At 39.8% G+C, this 22767-nt stretch overlaps 1 protein-coding gene across 1 annotated transcript in view; it reads left to right on the top strand.

Moving 5' to 3' along the window:
- The window catches only part of LOC123029138 (multidrug resistance-associated protein 1-like), a 35845-nt gene extending 14985 nt beyond the window's left edge, over positions 1-20860 (top strand). The window contains exons 10-26 of the mRNA XM_044441756.1: positions 1525-1737; positions 2376-2552; positions 3382-3549; positions 3984-4170; positions 5593-5665; positions 6607-6649; positions 7690-7909; positions 9100-9254; positions 9947-10102; positions 11917-12116; positions 12817-12943; positions 14013-14114; positions 14534-14677; positions 15765-15923; positions 16813-16979; positions 17723-17917; positions 18810-20860. Of these exons, the coding sequence (XP_044297691.1) occupies positions 1525-1737; positions 2376-2552; positions 3382-3549; positions 3984-4170; positions 5593-5665; positions 6607-6649; positions 7690-7909; positions 9100-9254; positions 9947-10102; positions 11917-12116; positions 12817-12943; positions 14013-14114; positions 14534-14677; positions 15765-15923; positions 16813-16979; positions 17723-17917; positions 18810-18933 (2610 nt within the window). The 3' untranslated portion in view covers positions 18934-20860. The remainder of the gene's footprint in view (positions 1-1524; positions 1738-2375; positions 2553-3381; positions 3550-3983; positions 4171-5592; positions 5666-6606; positions 6650-7689; positions 7910-9099; positions 9255-9946; positions 10103-11916; positions 12117-12816; positions 12944-14012; positions 14115-14533; positions 14678-15764; positions 15924-16812; positions 16980-17722; positions 17918-18809) is intronic.
- Positions 20861-22767: the final 1907 nt, after the last annotated feature.

The raw sequence follows: 22767 nt of genomic DNA, 5'->3' as shown, positions 1-22767 counted from the left end.
GATAAGGTCCACTGAGGACAATTTCTGGAAGGTGGGTTGAGTGTACATGGTGAGTTTCCATGCATCTGATAAAAAATCTGGGATTTTATTTATTTGGAATTTTTGTATGCTGTCCCATTCGCATAAGCCTCGGGACGGCTTCCAACATCATAAACATCATACAGATAGGTACATATAAAATCTGGATTCATCCTGGCTAAAAATTTAAAACCAATAAATAATAATAATAAATAAATAATAATAATAAGATTGGAAGAGAAGGAGCCTTTAAGAAGGCACGTCTTTGGATGATCCAACAGACAGTTCCCCAGGTAACATCAGCTCTGATAGCCCTATATCTGCTTTGCTGTTTTGCACTACTAGGGACATAAGACTCTGAAGATGATGAACAACTACAGCTTCCCTCAGCCCTGGCCAGCATAGCCAGTAATGACAGATCATGGGAGCTGCAGTCTAGCGACATGTGGAAGAACACATGTTCCCATCCGTGCTTTGCACAGCAGTGGGAAAAGGTGGTTCTGGCATCCAAGACAGATGGTGATGGACTATGGAAATGCTGGCCACAAGAGCTGTGGTTTAGCTTTGCATCTGCTGGTCATTAAGTACTGTGAAAGTTAAGCTTGCATAGCAGGAGAAACGTGGGAGCTTAGTTTCCATCCTGCTTGAAGACCAGTAGGATTTGAGCTGCATCCCAGGCAATACCTTTCTATATATTGCATATATGCCCTTACAAATATGGAACTGCCAGTTTCTGTATGGATGCTATCTTAAAACATTTATATTTTGGTTTAACAGTAAACAGTTCAACAGAGACATGGTTTATGGCTTAAGGTATATTATAAGATTTGTTATGCTGGGTTAGATCAAAGGCCTGTCTAGTGGAGCTTTATGATTGTACTGTGGCCAACCAGCTGCCTATGGGAAAGACATTGCTACAGCTTGGTGGCCATCACCACCTCTTGTGATAACTAAAGCCATGGTTTATGTGCTGTGTGAAGAAGTACTTCCTTTTTTCTGGCTTGTATCTTCCACAATGCCCCACAGTCACCTTCATGAGGCAATCCCAAATTTTAGAGTTATGGGAGAGCAAGAAAAATATCTCCCTATTTACATGTCTCACACCATGCATAGTTTCATATGCCTCAATATTTTCAGTAGATGTGCCCAAGATAAGTGTGTGACAAGGTGGAATATGCTTGTCCCATAGCCCATGAAAGCTCTTCTGCCCCACAATTCACGCAAGAGGAAATAACTGTAGCTCTTGCTGCACTGGGTTCATAGGAGTGAAGCCGATTTCAAGAAGATGAGGAAGGGATCATGTGATATAAAATAATGTTGGTTGGGAATGTAATTTGGGAGAAACGGAAGGTGGCTCCTAGCTTTGATGCAAAAGAGCTGGACAGAAGTCAAATGTCGTGGGGCAGAGTTAACCTTGAGCATGAATGGCTGCTGTGGCAGATGGGACACCTGTGATCTGTTTGCAACCCAGGTGATCAAGCAGGAAAGCTGTGACTGATGAGAAAGGACAAACAAAGCACTAAAAACATATTTTTCTGTATGTTTTTAGATACAGGGATAAATTCAGTATTTGTTTCCTTAAATATTTCCAGACTGACTCTCGATATTCCAGAAGGTTGCTTGGCTGTTGTGGTGGGCCAAGTTGGAGCAGGAAAATCTTCTCTGCTTTCTGCCATTCTTGGAGAAATGGGGAAAATGGAAGGAATTGCACAGAGAAAAGTAAAGTGATCTCAGTTTGTTTTCAGATCATGTTCATTTGTAAATATGTTTGCTGAAGGTAAAAGTGTATTTCTCTGCTTATTGGAGCCTTGAAAAGTTATTGCAATTTTATATTGTTCTTTAACACCTTGGTTAATACAGGCAGTCCCCGTGTTATGAATGAGTTCCATTCTTCAGAAAATGGAAATTCATCTTTGTAAGCTGAATGTATGCATTAGTCAGCTCACATATAGTTGGCCCTCCATTTTCATGGGGGTTGCAGGCACAGGGCCCCCATGAAAGTGAAAAAAAGTGACTATCTCTAGCCCTGCCCCACCCCCCAAACCTTCCAGAGCTTCCTCTTTGCAGCAGGGAAATGCTGAAGAGATTTCCCTCTCTGGTTTGGAAGAGAAGGAGGGCATGCTTTGGGAGTCTCCCCCTCTCCCCTTTCATTTCCTCTCTCTCTCTCTGGTGATGATGATTTTACACAGTATTTTTTAAATTAATAGGCTTTATGGAATTTCATTCATAATTATGGGTTGTTTGTATCTTGGATGTTTGTAAGTTGGGGACTGATTGTACATTCTTTTCCTGTAATCCCACTCAGAACTTCTATATTTCAGTGTGTGTTTTCTTCCCCCACCATCCTCTGCATTCAGGGTTCAGTGGCTTATGTGTCCCAGCAAGCTTGGATACAGAATTCCACATTGCAAGAAAACATTCTCTTTGGCTCTGAATTGAACAAGCACTATTATGAAAGGGTTTTGGAAGCCTGTGCTTTGCTGCCAGACTTGGAACAATTACCAGTTGGGGATCAAACAGAAATTGGAGAAAGGGTGAGTAAAGATATCCCAGTATGCAAAGCAAGGCTTGAATATTCTGGAAATTAAATTGTACAAAGGGTAACTAAGTTGTATTGGGAATCTGTCCCTAGTAGTTTTCAAAGTGATCTTCAGAATCACAGGGTACTGATATTTATTCTTGGTGGAGCTGAAACTACATACTGGTAGTCTTTGCAACACAGTAATCAATTATTTGCTTACCTACTCTATGGCTTGACTGGCAGAAAACTGAAAAAAGTTGTCTGCTGTATCACTCCCTGTGTCTCAGTGTAGTAGCTTCCCAATTCCACATGATGCCTTTGCGATACTGTAATGCTGGCATGAAGAACAGGTGTTTTTCCACTTTTGCTTGTCACCCCTTTAGCCTGGAGAAACATCCTATGAACAACCAGCAGTTCTGTATTTACATGTGATGATTTAAATAACCTGGAGTTTACAACCAACCAACAAACAATGGGTTCTGTTTCCCAGTTGTCTGCTGACAAAGCAAAACAAAACAAGATTTATTAGCCTAGCTGTATTTGCACATCTTAGCAACCAGAATTCAACAACTTGCTGCAACTTGTAGTAGAAGGATGGGCCTCCTTTATTTTCAGGGTTAGAAGTTAAAAATTGCTTGGAAGTTTAAAATCTATACTGGAATGTAAACATTAAACACCGTAACAGGGAAATGAAAGTAGCTGTCCAACACAAATATCACATTGTAACAATTAGGGATAGAGGATCATGTATGTCCTGTTTTTGCTACATCAATGAAGAAATAGTAGGCAAAAATTTAATTTTTAAAGTATAGGTGCCTTTGAATAGCTATTTTTCCTTCTAGGGAGTAAATATAAGTGGTGGCCAGAAACAGAGAGTAAGCCTGGCTAGAGCTGTGTACAGCAACGCTGATCTCTACTTGCTGGATGACCCCTTGTCTGCTGTAGACGTCCATGTTGGGAAGCATCTTTTTGAGGAGGTGATTGGGCCCTCAGGCTTGTTGAAAAACAAGGTAAGCAAGAAGGTTTCTTTAGTTTTGCTTTTGGACTGGGCATTCTTCTTTTGTGATGTAAAACAGAGTGAGGTAGAATTAGATCTCTGCATTCTTTGCAGTAAATTAGCAAGGATTTCTGACTCCTAATTAGTTGTTCACATGATGAACATCCTTCCTTAAGTTATATGCTACTGAAATGAGGAAGGCTTGGGGTAAACAAATGCATATTTGTGGTGGAGCACTGTGAGCTGCATTCATTTCTGGTACTTAAAACACATTTCTGGGCTCAGAATTCTTTAACTATCAGTAGATGTCATTTGAACCTGGCACCAGTTGGTAGATTTCTAGGTTCGAATAAAGAAAAAGACAGAAGTGGGGGGAGCAGATCTTGCAAGCCTGAAGTCTCTCCATAGCTGATGTAGAATGTAAACACTGTTCTTCTCTCTCCTGAGACTCGCATTTTAGTGACACACAACCTGACACTCCTGCCTCAGTCAGATATCATAGTTGTGATGGAAGCCGGTAGAATTATTGAACTGGGGAGTTATGCAGAGCTGCTGTCTAAAAGAGCAAACTTTGCAGAGCTTGTTCTAGCCTTTGGTGGAGGAAAGGATAATGAAGAAACCCCCTCGATGACAAGTGAGCAAATAAAGTCAATTTGTACATGCTAATTTTCATGATTCTGTTTTGTGAGAACTGAATCTTCTGCTCAAACTGGATAAAACCAAAGCAGGTGTGGCAGCAGGGTAGCACCTTCCTGCACCTTCCTGCTGTGCCCCCCAGTTCCATAAGGTTGGATTATTTTCTAGATCAGATATTTTTTTGCACCCCTGATTTTTGGGAGGAATGATGGTGTCTTTGTGTTGTGCAGATAGGAACCCACTACTTTTTATTCTGTGCTCTTATGCCATACATGTCTCTCCCTCCCTTTCATCCTTACAATCAACCCTCTAAGGTGGGTCAGTCTGAAAGAGGGTGACAGTCCAGCATCAGCCAGTTTGCTTCAAGGATGAGTGGAGATTTGAACCCAGACCTCCCCACTCAATGTTCAGTACGTAGAAACATCACACTGTACAGGCTCCCATAAGTCTCATTAGTTAGACATTATAACAACATTGAATGGGAAAGAGTCACAGTTGCAGGAGGGTAAGGTGTGATCCTGCTGTCCAGCCATACATTGGGCGTATCCAGTTTGCGGCATTTGTGTTACTGCTTAAGATGATTTTCTTTTCCACATTGGAACTGGAGAATACTAACAGTTTGAGTCTTTACACTGCTGAATTTCAGAAGCTGTTATGCAGATCTGCTGTGTCTAAGTGGCAAAGTCCAGATATTTTAGCCATACCTTCCTCTGGCTGGCTAACATCAGTCACTGCTATTTGAGAATCGACTGTATAAATCAGCTTTCTGCAATAGGTAGTACATTTCTGTCCAGTAGAAAATGGATTAGAACAAAAATTTTAAGAGCAGTGATGGTGTTGGAAATCATAATGTGTTCATCAACATCATTGACTAATGAATGGACAAATCTAACTGAATGTTTTTGGTTTGACTTCCTGTTTTCATTTTTCCATCTTTTCATTTGACTGCACTCAGTTACCCAGTTTACATATAGCAGGCATGGATTATTTAGTTGTTGCTGCACAGTAGTGAGCATGCGATCTCCTCTGTTCCTGAAAAACCCACAATTCCAAGACTGGGTTGAAAGCAGCTGGCTGAAAGCAGAAGTGCTGAGTGTGGTGGAGGCAGCATGTGCCCTTACCACTGTGCAGCCCTGCTTTTTCCTGGGTTGAAAAACCAAGGAGTTGGTGTAATGTTCAAACTGCGTCAATTTGTTTCATCCATTGGAATGCAAGCAAAAAATGGAAAAGCAGAAGTGCTTCCACTTGTTTGCATAATGTCTTGCCCAGTGTCACACAATCTCTTCTGCAGTTCTTGCACAAAGCAGTGCTAGTGCTGGATTTCTTTGGCTGGTGCATTTCTAGTTCTGATCTTGTACGATGTAACATTTTTACTGGGTCATTAATGTCAGTTTTTTTAAAAAAACATTGTTTCTTGTAGAACCAAAAGGAAATACTAAAATCAAAGACCATATAATACCAAAGGAAACACAACATCTGCAGTGTAAAGAGAAGTGAGTACTCTGAAATAACTGATAGAGCCAGTGCATATGATATGTAAAGGGGTGGGTGGGCAACAGCCAAAATGCCAGTTCATAATGCTTCTGGTGTAGCATTGAAAGAGGTACCAGCTGCTGATCTCACCTGTGCAGTAGAGAGCTGAGTGCCAGTGGTGGCCAGTGTGAAAAAGCTGAAGGTCTATGAACTTACTCTTTTGCCTTATACCTGGAACAAACCATCCATCCCTGACATGCCCAGATTTTTCTCTTTTTACCCCCATACCCAATATTTGGGCTGGGAGGAGCAGCTCTGAAATGAAGTTTTTGGCTCAGTGTATGAAAATCATTCTTTAATGGCCACAGTTCTTCACAAAAGTGGAACACCCAAACAGTTTAATACTCAAAATGATTTGGGAAGATAGCTGTGCTTAGTGAAACTGCTTCCTCACCAACTGGAATAATTTGATTTGGATCTGTGGTTACTGTTTATATATTATATTAATATAAAGCAAGATCTTCATTTTCTTCAGTGAAATGTGGGTTGGTCTTCCCCTGCTGCTTTTTTGTGTTTAAAAAATGCTCTAAGCATTTGGAGAACCTCCACTCCCCAAAACTGTTTGGGAAGGGATGTGCCAGATGAAAATCAGATTCCTGTTCTATCCCTTATGCAAGTGGCTGTGCCTTTTGTTTATGGTCCAAACTTTAGTGTGGATATTCAAGAAAATTAGTTATGATTAGTTGTGATTATGCACCAGCATGGGTTATCTTCTCCAATCCTTTCCCCATGTAATTAGTGTGAAATTAGGACATAGTTTGCATTCCATGTCCCTCAGGGAAGTAGTCACTGTATAATCAGTGGAGTCACAAGTTGAAAATGCACAAGTTAAAGACAAATTTCTGTGCCTATTTTTATTTCAATGTAAAATTACATTTTTCAATTCTTCTTTTGATCACAGGAGTATGTTCTCCATGAAGAAAGAAAAAGTAGCTACTGGTACAGTAAGTATTTTTAACAGTTATTTACATATTTCTGTAATAGGATGTGCAGTTAAAATAAGAGGAAAGGATACATGAAACAACAACAATAAATTCAGCTATTTAGAGAATGGGAGAATTTAATTTTGAGGATCATGACTCACATCCCATGATGCCAAATCAAATTTATCAGTCCCTGTTAGGAAGTATAAATATCTTATAAAGAAACCCTGACCTGAATTGAAGGAATTAAGTTGTGAATAATTTGCTTGTTCAAAGCCAGCCCGGGTGGAAGATGTATGCAAGTGCAGGGGAAGTTTTCCAGAAAACTGGTCCAGCAGAGCTACACCATCTGCAGATTGGCATAGTTGATGGACCTAATTCCAGAATCTCTTGGGAACACATAAGTCTTCATGCCTACCTTCAGTGGCAGATCTTTGTCCATGGAGGGCTGTGAAGGTAGTCCCTCACTCCCATCCAAATTCACTTGAGACAGCAGATCTGCAGATTTGTTCTTGTTAGTCACGAAGTCGTGTCTGACCTATCGCGACCCCATGAACAACATTCCTCCAGGCCTTCCTGTCCTCCACCATCCCCCGGAGTTGACTCAAGCTCACACCACCTGCTTCAGTGACTCCATCTAGCCACCTCATCCTCTGCCGTCCCCTTCTTCTTTTGCCATCTATTGTTCCCAGCATTAGGCTCTTCTCCAGGGAGTCCTTCCTTCTCATTAGGTGGCCAAGGTATTTGAGTTTCATCTTCAGTATCTGGCCTTCTAAAGAGCAGTTAGGGTTGATCTCCTCTAGGACTGACCGGTTTGTTCACCTTGCGGTCCAGGTGACTGGCAGGAGTCTCCTCCAGCACCACAATTCAAAGGCCTCAGTCCTGCGGTGCTCAGCCTTCCTTATGGTCCAGCTTTCACAGCCATACATTGCAGCTGGGAAAACCATAGTCTTGATCTGCAGATTAGGGTTGTGATTTTTGTTTTTTACCTAATTCATTTCCCAAAAGTGATCTGTCTTTGTGTGTGTGGGTAACTTTGGTGTGTATCTCTTTACATTCAGATGAAATTCTCAATTGTTTTGAAATACCTACAAGCCTTTGGCTGGTCGTGGATGTGGTTAACTACAGCAGCTTACTTGGGTCAAAATGCTACAGCCATAGGACAAAACCTGTGGCTGAGTACATGGACAACAGAAGTAAAACAAATCAAAGACTTTGGCGAATGGAAGCACTTAAGAAACCACAAGCTCAGTATCTATGGGCTCTTAGGTTTCATACAGGGTAAGTCTATGCTTATGAGTAACTGGACCACTTCTTTTAGCTTACCAAACTTTACTGCTTTGGCATTCCTAAACTTAATAACCTCTAATATTTGGATTGATTAGGTTGTAATGGTAGTCTGAGGGGTCATGTCATACAGCTGTTCTGGAGGACTTGGCCCTTCTTTCGCCATTTACAGATGGCAAACAAGTTTTTTGTATTTGTCAAGATCACAAACTAACTGATGTAGTTGTAAATTTCAAAGAGCAGATGCTTGTTAAGATAGTGCCCAAAACCACACCACCAAGAAGAGTTCAGAAATTCAGTTCAGAAACCAATTCTAGCAGTTCTTCTGGAAGCTCTGGGGTCTTGATTGCCCATTGAAGACCAAGCCACCCAAAAGACTGTGCATTACAAAGGGAACACTATGCTGTAACTGGGAAAATGCATTCACAGCCCTCTTGAGTATTGCAGCTAAACTTACAGGGAAATCTGAAAGCAGATGACATCAGGATACTTGCCTGATACAAGGAGCTGTTCCCTAGAGCTGTCGAGGATGCATGGTTAATTGTCCTGTTTGCATCTCACCAAGAAGCCACCATGAGTGAATTTCTTGTCACATTGCCTGCTATCTGAAGCAGCCATAGCTTGCCATCCTGCACAACAACCCACCCATGCCAGGTGTGCACATCAGGAGACTCCAGTAGCAGGCCGCTATCAAAAAGAGCAGTTGCCAGAGAAGCCCTCATTCTGAAACTCAGTGTATGGTAGCAAGAGAAGTCTTTCAATTACTGGTGTTCCACCTCTGGATTGCGCCCTCAAGGGAACTTTCTGCCACCCACACTGCTCTGTTTTTGGCATTAAACTAAGATCTTTGTGTACTCCTGGACTGTTTAAGTCTTTTTCATTCTTTTAAAGTATTTTTTAGTGTTACTTGGTCTATTCAGTGCAGTTTTCCTTCTTCCTGATGTTACATTTTATGTTCTGTTGGCATTTTCGTTAGTTTTATATTGTTGGTTGTTCTTTATTGGGATTTTATTTGTAGCATTATGACCTTTTTTCATTGCACAATGCCTCAAGAAATGTATTTTTTGAAGATTTTAATTGTTAAACAGCATGAAAGGAGAAACTGCTATTGGGAATGTTTTGAAATGAAATTGTCCCCCTTCTCCTGAACAACCTTAATTTTGTCTTTCCTTTTATTCCCCAAGGTCTTTTGGTTTGCTGTGGTGCATATGTGCTTACTAGAGGATCTCTCTGTGCCTCTCGGGCATTGCATCATCAGATGTTAGATAGCGTGCTGCACCTTCCACTCCGGTATTTTGAGACTAATCCTCTTGGTCAAATCATCAACAGATTCACTAAGGTAAAGAGCAAATAATAATCATAGTTTTAGTACCAACTTGTTGGGATGTGGGTTAGGAGGTGCTGGTTCTCAACCATGGAGCATGAAAAAAGGACTCATCCTTCACTGCTTGCATTTGCAGGGTGAATGGTTCTTACATTTTTATCACTGCAAGAAATACTGTTGCATCTTCTAGCAGGGAAAGATGCATAGGGTGACTTTTGCCGTTTCTTCTGTTAATCCGAAAATGTCAGTAAAAGATAGCATGCTAGCAGGTTTTGAACTTGCCTTTCTGTGATGGGAGGTAGAAATACTGACTTATGGTACACCCCCAGAAGTTGTTACCTTTACTGAATATTCTTCTGGACTATGAGTAGGCTGAAGTTGAAAGTTTTCAATGTACACATTGTCAGAATCAAACTTTGGAGGAAGATGTGGCAGCAGTCAAGGATCTTGGTATAAATGCCCTGCTGTAGGTTGAGTGACTGTCTACAACCTGATCCTGAAAGGGAAGTAAGGATAAGTGCACTTAAAATGGTTTCCATTATTGTCCAAATTTGCTACCATGTTTAGACTACTTGTCTTTTAATAACATTTCAAGCTCTGATGCCAACCCGAAAGACTTCTGGCCATTGAGGACTGCTTTATAAGCCTGGTGATACATTGAAAATTGAGCTTTCACCTTTTCAACTAAATGTTGTGTGTTTTTCTAGGACATGTTTATAGTTGACATACGTTTCCATTACTATCTACGGACCTGGCTGAATTGTACACTGGATGTTCTTGGAACAATCCTTGTGATTGTGTTTGTATCACCTCTGTTCATACTGGTGGTAGTTCCACTTGGATACCTATATTTCACTATTCAGGTAAGTTCATGAAACTTAAGTGGGGGGTGAATAATCCACAGTAGCCTTGCTTTTCTTCAGTGATGAAAGGGAAAGGAAAGGAAATTAGTTTCTCAGGGGCAGTTGACTCGCATTGCATAATGCAAAGAATAGTGGCTATTCACAATGCTAAGGGCATTTTAATCCTAAATTAGGAAGAGCTAGAAAGTCTTCTGGTCCCAAACAGTATTCTTGCAGTTCAGCCAAGTTCAGATCAGCTGAAATAGCTTTCATGTAGCAACTTCTCCACATTGTGTGTGTGTGTGTGTGTGTGTGTATATACACATACACACAGCAGTTCCTCAGTTAGATTTGTCACATCCAATGGTATAGTGGTAAATTTTGAAGAGCTGATATCCACCATGACATTCCTTATAACCATTCCTCCAAGGAGAATTCACAAATTCAGGCAACTCTCTTGATCCATATCAAGAAACCAGTTCTGGAAGTTTCATGACTACCAGTAGGTGGTAATTTGTAAAACTGATGGGCATTAATTGCCCATTCAAGACCCACCCACCTGTGTAAATACTCTGCTTTACAATAGATTGTTGCTGGACAAATTAATTTTCTCCAGGTACTGTGAGGAAGTCAGTACTTCTAGAATAAATCTGGACTCTAGCCAAAGTGCTTGTTTTCAGAACAAGAAATGTCAATAGAGCTCCTTTCCAATAGCTTTGCCTACTTGTTTTGTCTGGAAATTCAGGCTTCATCTCATTTCTGGTTGCTTTAGGAATGCTAGTTTCCCATTGTGCTGACAGTGGGTTCCACTGCCACAAACACAGTACCGGATACTGCCCATTATTCTCATGTTGAGATCCCCCAAACTCTGCTGGGTTACACATGGATATTTAGGTCACAAATCCTTGGATTTAGGCAAATACTCTCTATTAACCTTGTTAATGGACCCAGAGACATGTAATCCTATCAGATGGTGATCGTTTAGCAGTGCATTTCTTCTGCAAACACCCTTCCATTTGGGGCAGTAATTAAGTTGCAGATCAGGTGGTGTGAAAGTAATTGTAAATATATAACTTCCCCAGTACAGATGAAGGGCCAAATTAAACATCACACAATGTGGACTTGACTTGTCCACAATTTAAATGCATGTGATCCCAAATTGGATTGGCTCTGGAAGGAGGTAATTGAAAAAAACGAACATATCTCCACAGATTCCTGTAGCATTGCTTTGTGTGGTGGTAGTGGTATTGCGATTATATCCCTCCCTTTTCCCATCTTGTGAGGAACCTAAAGTGGCTTTCATAGCTCCATTATTTTCCTTACAACAACCCTGGGTGGATCTAATATAGTCATAGGGCCAGTTGGCCTTGTGACTTTGCATATAACTGACCAACCTTTTCATCCTAGGCAGAGTATCACCATTTACTACAACTGTGGATTATGATTTAGTGCATGCAGCAAACTTTTCAAAAGTGGCATGAGCAGAACTATGTAATTTGGTGCTCATGAGGGTTTTAATTCACCTACAGTTCACAGATACAGTTCCCTTTTGAGGATTAAAAGAAAGAAATGCAGGTCCATAGAATGTGTATCAACTAGTGATTCCACACCAATAGAAAGATTTTTCATGTTCCCTTAGAGAAACAGTTTCATTAACAAACTTCACTGATAAAATAGGGATAGTGTTTGGGGTGATATTATTGGCCTACATAAAATGTATATTGTGTCTCCTTGATATGACACTCCTTAGGCCAGAATATGGAAAACTTGCACTAGGTTTTCCGAATGTGTATGGCAGCTTCTTACCTCTGTTTTATTTTGTGTGGTTTTATTAGCGCTACTATATTGCTAGTTCCCGACAAATCCGACGGCTGGCTGGAGCGTCACAAACACCTATAATTTCACACTTCAGTGAAACACTCTTAGGTGTTTCTACTGTCAGAGCATTTGGACATCAAGAAAGATTTATTAATCAAAACAAAGATGTGATCAATGAGAACCTGGTTTGCTTCTACAACAATGTGATTTCAAACAGGTATTACCATAACACTGCAACATTTTGTACTTAAGGGTAGTTTAATATGTTTTGACTCTGGCACTTTAAAACATGGTGGGGTTGAGTATCTGTGTTCAGCCCTTTGATACACTTTTAGAATTAAGTCACAATGATTTCAGTGGACTTACTTGAGAGTAAACTTTTATATATATGCAGTGTGCATTTCTAGAATTGCACTCTGGCACCCATACTGAGAAGTAACACCTATTGAAGTTGGTGGAACTGACTTTTCAGTAAACACTCACAGGCTTGTGCAAACAGTAATCAAACCCAAGTTAAGTACATTTAAGTTTCACTGGTTTCAGTGGGAGAGTGCAATACCTTCTTTATTCTCTACCACTGAACATAACAGAACTTAAAAGACTTAAGTTTGGCTATGTTCCTGAAATAAGCATTGAATATGCTTATGTAATTTTATGTGTCCTATCAAATTGATCAATTGTATTTACTAAAGTGATACCACTGCACTCAAATCAGAAAGGGCTTGACCTTTAGAGAGTAGTTAAAAAAATAAGATTTAATTGCTTATTATATGATTAGTAGCAGGAAATATTGTAATCACATAGAAGCTTAATATAGGAGACTTTAACTCTGTGGTCATAATATTTGTGAAATAGATTTATTCAGTACATGTCAAGCATTTATTTCAATTTTGTATTTCTGGATATGTTTATAACAGATGGCTGTCTGTCAGACTTGAATTTCTGGGCAACTTGATGGTGTTTTTCGCTGCACTGTTTGCAGTGTTTGCTGGCAGCAAGGTGGATTCTGCAGCAATAGGATTATCAATATCCTATGCATTAAATGTAAGTAATTTTTCTTTCTTTTCTAATGTAGTATCTATAAGCAGGGTTGCAGGACTTCTGTGACATTCCAGTATGCAGGACCAGTAACTTTCCATTCAGTAAACTTCTTCTTACAACTTTAAATATGTCACCTTGTAGAAATATATTTGTTATCTCCTGTCAGGAAAACTATTGGGAATCCTTTTTGGAAATGAAAATATAATAGTGATGTTAGTAATCCAAACTAACTACAGGGACACAATGAATGCAAGAAGTGCCAACGTATATTTCCCATGTTATAGTTTGTATGAGTAGAAGAGAGTTGGGGTGTTGAACAGGCATGTCAACTACTTCTGCTTTTAGTCTACAACCTACTTAGGCAGATTATGGGTTCTTGAATGTAATGCATTTACCTGGACTCCATAAACAACCCAGTGGTTAACCTCTGAGTTGTTTAGTCACTAAATAACCCAGCATTCCTACTTTACATGTCACACAGTGCAGCCTACAAGCATTGATTAAAAGTGCAAGGAGTACATTGGTGGCAGTGCTCCCATTCACTCCTGTTTGTGCATGACAAATCACTGATGAATTAATGCCAGATTTATTATTCTCCATGACCTTAGTCTATGGGTAGTTATGTGCAAAGCCAGAATCAGGCTACAGAGACACTGGGGAAGACCCCCATCCCCACTCCAAGATGTTCTACATCAGAGTAGTATAGCACTGCAAAGACATTTGGGATGCAGGAAGGCAGTGGGTAAAGGAGGAGGGAATCAAACATCCCAGGAACTGAAAAAGCAACCTATGCTTTGCGAAGTCATATAGCAGACAAATGATGAGTAAATTCTGGGTCAAGTAACAACCAATTACTTTGTGTTGTTACTAAGTGTGAACTAGACCTGTCTCCAGCAGCTAGCTAACTTATTTATTTATAAATATGCCTAATAGCTGGTGATATGGCATTTCAGAATAATGAAAAAACACTTTGTCCTATATCTTGTTCTATACAGTGATTTTCTGGAGTGAGAATTATTTTAACAGAGCCCAATTCATTGCAATGAGTTTTATAAACAAATATTTATTTCAGATAACTCAAAGTTTGAATTTTTGGGTTCGCAAAGCTTGTGAAATTGAAACAAATGGAATTTCTATTGAGAGGGTTTGTGAATATGCCACAATAGACAAAGAGGTAAGCATATAAAAAATTTTATGAGATTTTTATATAATAGGATGGCATATAAAAGCTTTTAATAAATAAATTTTTAAAATGAAAATAGTGAGTGGACTGATTTTAAGCTGGCATTTTTAAAGTGAAAAAATAGTGCTTCCTCTTAATAAGTAATGGATGGATTCCTTTTTTCTTTTTCAGCTGAGCTTTGAAACTATAATGCTGCAAACTTTTCACAAGTTCACTCTACAATTCTATATGCATTTACCTGGAAGTAAGACCCAGTGGCTTACCTCTTAGTAGCAATTTTACTGTCTTTTTCAGTTCTGTTAGTAGCTTTAAGCTTGGCCTTTCTTATGAAAAACAGGCTGAGGAAAGGAGCGGAGTGGGGGAAAGTTGAACCTTGTTGAACAGCACACTTTGTGGTTTATGTGTTTCAGGCACCCTGGATACTTTCCAAGCGGCCACCTGTGGGATGGCCCAATGAAGGAATAATACAGTTTGTCAGTTACCAAGTTCGATACAGGCCAGATCTAGGCTTAGCTCTACAAGATATATCATTTCAAAGCTGCAAAGGAGAGAAGGTAACATGTACTGAATAAAATACAATGGTTGGATGTCCTGTTGTTCTCATGGACCCCACTGCTCCTGCAACGAGGTTTTTTCTTGCAATGCTAGTTGCTGGAACAGAGCAAGTCAATGTTACTTGCAGAAGCATCTGTTGATGTCTTCCATGTCAGTGATTTCTTCTAGGCACTGAACTTCACCGTCTTTAAAAATGTTGGCCTGTTGTCTTTACTGGACAGCTGCAAATTTTAAATTTCACATTCCTCCTTCATTGAAATGAATTGGACATGTACCTGTTAGAGTATCAATAGGACTATGGGTTGTGACAAATGTGAAGCTTAGCAGATTTGGCAGCCTAATGTCTTGCACCCAGTGGTGTAGTGGATGAGGGCTCCCACAAATGCAGCACCGGTATTTTTTTTTTTTTCAATTACTATTAACTGGGATGCTGACATGATCTTTACCTCCCTCAGAATTGCCTTTTCCCTCCAGGCACAACTGCATTTGTGGAAAGTAGAATTTGTCCACAGTAATATGCTGTTCTTTGTTGTCATGCAAAATATTGTGGAGTGCTTGGTCTTTAATGGGAGCTTAAGACCCACTGGCTTTACAAAAGATCAGCTGCTGCTGGAAGGGAAATTCTTAGCCTTGTTTCGGTGCTATGAATGAACATTGCTGCCTGCAATTTTGGGCACATCTTGGGGCATGACAATGGAGACTGTCACAGTTACCACACCAGCATCATTTTCTTGACCCTTGAACACCCAATCCATTCTTGGTTCAGGTTATAGAGCACAATCTATATTCACATGGCTGAGTACACTCTGTTGAGCTCTGCAGCCTTCCCTCCAGGCCCAAGCAGTGCAGGTGGGTTGTGTGCTTGGTATACCATGACCCTTTTTATCTACTGCTGGTGATCACTAACTTCCTCCTGTTCTTCTGTTCAGTGACTTCTAGTTCTAAAGCTTGTTTTGTTGTTCATCTTGCACTGTATCATCTTATTTTACCTGTGTTGAAATAATTTGGTGAAACTGTATTAATGCTCTGAAATCTGCATAAAGGAACAACGATATGCGTGCCTTCTGAAAAGCAATCTCGTTCCAGATTGGGATCATAGGAAGAACTGGAGCTGGCAAATCAACTTTAACAAACAGTCTATTCAGAATACTAGAAAGAGCTGGAGGCAAAATAATCATAGATGGGATTGACATCTCAACAATTGGTTTGCATGACCTGCGTGGCAACCTTAACATTATACCACAGGTTAGCATCTTTTAGCATACTGATATCATTTAGGAAGATTATAAGAAGTTTAACTTTCTAATAAAAAGGACTTTTGAATGTCATCAGTATTTTACTGCAATAAATTTATCCATTAGATTCACCTTGTAGATTTCATTTTGCTTTTAATAGTTCGGCTGGTACAACTTGGATGAAATCAAATACTTTATTTCAGGGTTGGGTAACTTGTGGCCCCTCAGATGCTTTGCACTGCAGCTCCCATCAGCCACTAGCATAGCTAATGATAAAGGATCATGGGAGCCGTGGATATCATCTTGATCTGGGAGGGTACAAATTCTTGTCCATTCTTGCTTTAGTAACATAACTGTGGGAATAGGGAAAAAAAGAAATGCTGAAATAGTTGTCAGCAGTTTGTAATCAAGGATTCTTGATATGCCTGCCCCCAACCTGCACTGCAAAGCATGGAAGGAACAGTAATTCTTTGAATGCTTCCAAATCTCTCTGAACTTGTATTTGGAAATGAACTTAGTGGAGTCTCTTAAAATCCTGGATCTCAGAGGGAATTTAACTTTACATTTCCCACATTTACCTTCTGGCTTACTTAAAAACTGAACCAGTGAAGAACACTTGGCTCTCCTCACTAGCTAGCATTCCTCTTACAGAATTTCTTAGAAAGCTATGGGCTTATCCAACAAGCAAAATCCATTATAATGTTGTTCCTGTTCTAAGCCTTTTTAACATTTGAGTGTATATTTCTCCAATATTGGGCATAATGAATATATGTATTTTATAATTATTTCCTGCTGTTAAATCATTTTTCAGTGATGAAACATTAAGTGTCAATTCTTATATAAATACATTAAAAACTGTTTTGCTTACATGGAAGTATCACCTAGATATTATTCCATAGGATCCAGTTTTATTCTCAGGGACACTGAAGTCCAACTTGGATCCACTTGGAAAATATTCAGATTTTGAACTGTGGGAAGCCCTGGAATTGTGTGACTTGAAGAATTTTGTACAGTCACTCCCAATGAAACTTCTACATGAGATCTCTGAGGGTGGCGAAAACTTGAGGTGTGATTTAAACCATAATAAGGGGTGGGCTATGTAAACTTAAAAATTGTGACCTCCACTTGCTTATTAGCTGCTTCATTTAATCTTAGTGTTTCAAAATGCTGTTGTGGTGCATATACTCTTATGAGAAACTGGGTAAGAATGACTTTTACTGCCTGGGAATCCATTCCTGTAAAGTCCAATCAGTCTAGCTAAGGTTGCTTGCAGACTGCACAGCATTTCTGCAGGGGGTAGAGAAGGTGAGGGAATGGAGAACATTTCTGGACTTGGCTCCATCTCTACTCAGTTTCCCTTATCCTGAGATGGTCAGATGCATGATGCTAGAGCATGACTGTCTGGCTGCCTCATTCTTTCCCCATTCCAGTCTTGAATACATTGACATATAAACTGGGTTTGTATGTGGCAGTTCATTGTGAGTTGCAACTCAAAATGACTTGTAATGTTCAGCAACCCCAAACTGTTCCCCTGGGATGGTTTGTTTGAAGGCAACAAACAAACTAGACAATGCACTGACTGTTAGGGTTGCTCTAGGAGTTGTTGTGCCTTTGATAAGTTGTAACACTCTGTAGTCAGATGCTTAATTGATCCCAAGCATATGGATCCCTAGGTTAGCACCTGAAATGTCCCAGGCAGCCAGTGTTCCATTCCAAAGCAGTGACAGCAGCTAGCAACTACCTAGTGCTGAACTGAGCTCTAGGAATTTTATGAGACACCATGACTAAAACCACCTTTTGTTTTAATAGCGTTGGACAACGACAGCTTGTGTGCTTGGCTCGTGCATTGTTAAGGAAGACAAAAGTGTTGATCCTGGATGAAGCGACAGCATCTGTTGACATTGAAACGGATAATCTAGTGCAATCTACAATCCGGAAAGAATTTCATAACTGCACAGTACTGACCATTGCCCACAGGCTGCATTCCATAATGGATTCTGATAGGTAAATGCTTACAATTGGTTTGCGTAACCCTCCCCTGTCACCCCTCCACACTTTTTTTAACTACGTTGCTACATAAAGCGCATTATCAATAAGAGCAGTTTGTGGCAGCTCAGTAGAGCAAACAAGCCACTCCATACACAGAAGTCGACATGTTTTATAAACATGATTTGCTGACAAAAAGTAGATTTCCTGACACCTGCTGAATTCTAGGTTGCTCCACTGAATTCAGTGGAGCATGCCAACTGTAATATCTGTAAAACTCAGGACTAGTTCCAGAAATTTGGCTGCCTAACACAGACAAGACAGTGCCTTCCCCATTTCATGTACAGAAACTAACCAAACTGGTGGGTGAGTCATCTTTCCATACAGGAAATAGCATAGCACCCTCCCCTGCACCTTAAGGCAGCAAACTAATTTGGGGGGGTTTGGGTAGTCTGCCTGGCATACATTACTATTGTCCAACACATTGGCACTGCCACCAGAGGCAGCTGCCTCACTTTGCCTAACAGCAGGGCCAGCCCTAAAGAAGCAAGAGGCCCATCTTGGTTTGGAACCACAGTATAGATTATTGTTGCTTTCTGAGAAGGTAAACTGAGTGTATTCTTACATGACGCTTCTTCAGATTGGACCTGCCTCTTAAATAGATTGAAAACAGGGCCATTCTTCGCAGAGAGTTCACAGTTCATCTAATACTGAGTCATTGGCACCTTCCCTTGAAGCTAAAGCTAACCTTCAAAGCTTTATGGACAAGGATTTACATAGGATTTAATAAACTTGTTAAAAATTTTATTTGGTGCAAAAATTTTATTTGGTGACTGGGTCAGTTCTAAATCTTCTTTGATTGTCTCAGAATAGATGAATAGTGTTTCCCATTAAATATACTGTTTTGCAGGGTGCTTGTTCTTGACTCAGGAAGAATTGCTGAATTTGATACTCCAGGCAGATTGTTACAACAGAAAGGCATGTTTTATGAAATGGTAGCAGAAGCTGGAATACAGCAAAACAGAGACAGCTAATTTATTATGAACACTGCATGCCTGTTTCCCCCTGAATTTTGCTGTAAGGATAGTTGTCATTATTTGTTTCATTATATAATTTTAAGAGAAGAAAGTAATGGACCTGCTAGAAATGTATGCGTTTAATACAAGGCATATGTTCTTGCATAAATCATTCATGTTATTTTTGCTAAAATGATTTGTACCAGATGTTTAGTCATGGGATATTCATGGGTATGTCTTTGTGTGGTTTGGATAAGGGTTCTGGACCATCTGCTATATTTTAATGGGTCTTCTTAGCTACATTAATTTCTAGGGGTATAATTAGTTTCATATAGGGCAGTATACAAAGAGAATGCTATAAGAATCATTAGAGTTTCCTTAGAATCTAAGCTAGGTGTGGGTATCTTTTCACTACCTAAAGCTGCACTGTGGGTAGAATGTGCCAGAATGGTTAGGGACAAAAGCAGAGCAAGTAGTGGGCATTACCCCTTTGCACATATGTGTGCATGCTAAATGTGTGGTGTATCCTTTTAAAGTGTGAATCCAATAATGGGCATTATCCCTGTGCACGTGTGTGTGCAAAATGTGTTGGGTATCCTTTGAAAGTGTGAATGCAGCAAGATCTGCTCATCCAAAGTGCTCCCTCTCTGGCAGGGCACACCTGTTCAAAGCATGGATCAGGTGTGATCACCCCTTTCAAAGGACGGCTTTCTCCCTACCTGGGTGGGGAAGAGGTGACTTGCTATCCAGCCAGATGGGGAATATTTTTTGAAAGCATTTTCTGGGGCCGGGACAAACTCAGAAACCCTAACCCCTACCCCTTAGAGTAGGAGTGGAAAACCACTTTCAGTCCAAGGGGTGAGCTGATTCTCAGGGAAGCGCTCTGGGGCTGGATTCCAGTGGTGGGTGAGGTCACAATCAAAAGGGGTAGGTCCAAAAATACGCACATCATTATATTGCAGTTTACAGCACAGACTGCCCATAATTAAGTCTCAGAAGAGACATTTGAACCTTTTAAAATGAGTGTGGGGGGAACTGCAAAAAAGCTAGGAAATCACCAAATCATTGGCAGTGGAAGGAAAGGATGTGGCCTATAAAGTGTCAGTTTGGCCCTTAGGCCTCAAGTGCGCCCCCCCCCCCCCCATTAGAGAACAATGTCTGAAGGTAACACAATTTATTCAACAGTTTTAGGCCATCCATGGTAGGATATGTAGCTGCCATACGGTTTAGCCCCTGAGCTCACACATGACACAAATCATTTTTAGAGCAGAAAACTCTACATGCACCTCTCTGGGTCTTTTTTCACTTTCATGGTGTTGGGAAATACAAAGGCTACATTGACAGAGGTGACTGCATCTATGCTAGGGCTTTGGGTTCAGTATCTACTCCTAAGTTAAGTCACATAAGATTTATATAGCATTTTAACTGGCTGCAGTAACAAGGAGTTGCATATAAAATTATATTAAATTATTGGGTGAAACTTAGATTCAAGTAAGCCCCCTTCTCCTCTTAGGGATAGTCCTTGAGGAAAAGAACACTCTTGAAATGAGTTTGTTAAGTCCTTAGTGTTGAAATTAGGTTTTTCCCAAGTATAAGAAGTTAGGGGTGGAGCTTATCAAAAGATTTCTGAGACATATGCTGGTATATCTTTACAGATGGACACAGCAAGTATATCAGTTTGTAAAATCATGTATAAGAATTGCCTGTACATTCTATTTTACCTTGTGATGTAAAGGGTTTGCAGGAGACAGGATGTCTTTTCCCAGAGCTGCTAGGAATAGGGCCTTTCTTCAGCTGCTCCATATCTGGAATGCTGTCCCCCAGAAGATTCACCTGGCACCTTCTTTATACTCTCTTGGTGCGAGGTGAAGACCTTCCTTTTTAAAAAAACATTTTAATTAATGCCATTTGACCTTTGTTTTGTAATCCTGTCTGTATTTTATTGATATTTTATTTTAATATGTGCTAATTGGTTTTAATCTTGTGTTTGTGAGCCGCCCAGAGGTGCTGTGGCATGATTGAGTGGCATACAAATGTTATAAATATATAAATAAAGCTCTACGCTTTTACCTATTGGAAGAATGATGCAGAAATAGGCTGCTTTCTGAGCATACCTGTCCTTGTGGTTTAAAACAGGTAGAAGAGCTTATTAATAATCAGTTATATTACACTGCATTTTGTGTAATGTGATAAGTAATGTAATGTTAAGTTACATTGCATTTTGTGTAATGTGCTGAAGGAAAAAATATTTGGGTTAGAGTGATTTGTCCATGAGGTTATAATCTACGTACTTTGTAGGTGAGTTGCCTAAATGCAGTCAGTACAATTTCTGTGTACAGTATTGGTGTTAAGAAATATTAAAATGCTCTATGTCAGAGAGATCCAGAACTTTAAATTTACCAGTGATTTTATAAAAGCGACTGTACCTCTGTGTTAATATTTAGTATCTTTGGTTAAATTTTTGTTCTGTGATGGTCTAACAATGAACAATAAACCAATCTGAACCTGTGACACTTACTTTGCTTCTCTGCTTCTCACTCAGTGGTGGATCTCAGCATTGTAACCAGTTAGAGGGATCAGCTGCAGTGTAGAACTTCTTTGAACAACCTGATGACTCATGGAACTTAGATGTAGTCAGGATGCACAACAGCACAATTGGGCCAATTTATAGCTGCCCCAAGCTGGCCTAAGTTGCAGGTGTTATTTTTGTATCACCTAGAGCTTTTCAGGAGGCACAGTTGTCAAGAAGGCAAACGGATCAAGGTGTATCCCTCAATTATACTTGTCAGGTAGGAGGTCATGCTATACAAGATAGCTGGCTATAAGGCATGGAAGTCATATGAAGGATGTTTCCTACAAGCTTCCCATCTCAGCACTTATCAGATGACTTCCTTAACTGTGTCAGGAAGCTGTTTACTTGTTTTTAATCACTACTTAAGAGGAGAGTGAATGCAGCATGGTCACTGATTTTGTATTCCTATTGATATTGTAATGTTTTGGTTGGCTTGTGTTGCCCATTTCAGTAATAGTGCTTCATGTTTGTCTAACTGTATACTTTAATCACATGGATACATTTGTTTAAGAATTGTTTTGTCCAGTTTCAACAGCTGCTGGGGTAGTAAAATACTGAAGTCATAATCATGTCAGCCAGTAGGGACTGATTTCCAGGTTTGCTCTAATGCACCATTTTTGCTTGCCTTGTTTTTTATAGCTACTGACTGAGCAACAATTGCTATTGAAATCTGAATTTTAGGAAATAACTACATTGCTAGACCACTTCTGTCACAATGGCATGTAGTTCCTGATTCTTGTTTTTACATATTCCTATACCGTATTTCCCTTGCACTGAAACCTAGCTTTAGTCAGTAACACATTGTTAGAGGGCTCAAGTTCCTAAAGCATAATAATTCAAATTCAGTTGAGTTTGGCAATTTGCCTTTACAAATAACTTTTAATACTATTAAAAGTTACAAATAACTTCATACTATTTTAGATCTACTTTAAAAGATTCATTGCTCCATTTGTATTTTTTCACGATTATGAATTCTTTGCATGTAACACATAAGTTGATCATTTTGTAACAAATTCAGTCTGTTGGGATCTCTGCAACTGAACTCAGTAACAAGGTATGAGGACGTATGTTGGATAGGAATTTTTCCACCATTTTCTTTTGCATTTATTATGATGGAAACAAAGCCACAACATTAAGACAAAATAATAGCATAACACTGTACAAGGTGAGATTGTAGTTAGAAGTGAGTTGTCAGCCTTATAGCACAGAATGCCACCCTAAAACCACTTCTATTGTATTGCCAGGCCCTTGCTTAGACAGAAATCTTGTAAGTATCAAAG

Source organism: Varanus komodoensis, unplaced genomic scaffold (genome assembly GCF_004798865.1).
Source record: "Varanus komodoensis strain SLA01 unplaced genomic scaffold, ASM479886v1 scaffold4, whole genome shotgun sequence".
In the NCBI taxonomy this organism is placed as follows: domain Eukaryota; kingdom Metazoa; phylum Chordata; class Lepidosauria; order Squamata; family Varanidae; genus Varanus; species Varanus komodoensis.
The sequence above is the reverse complement of the archived record's forward strand: the minus strand, read 5'-3'. Positions and strand labels throughout refer to the sequence as shown.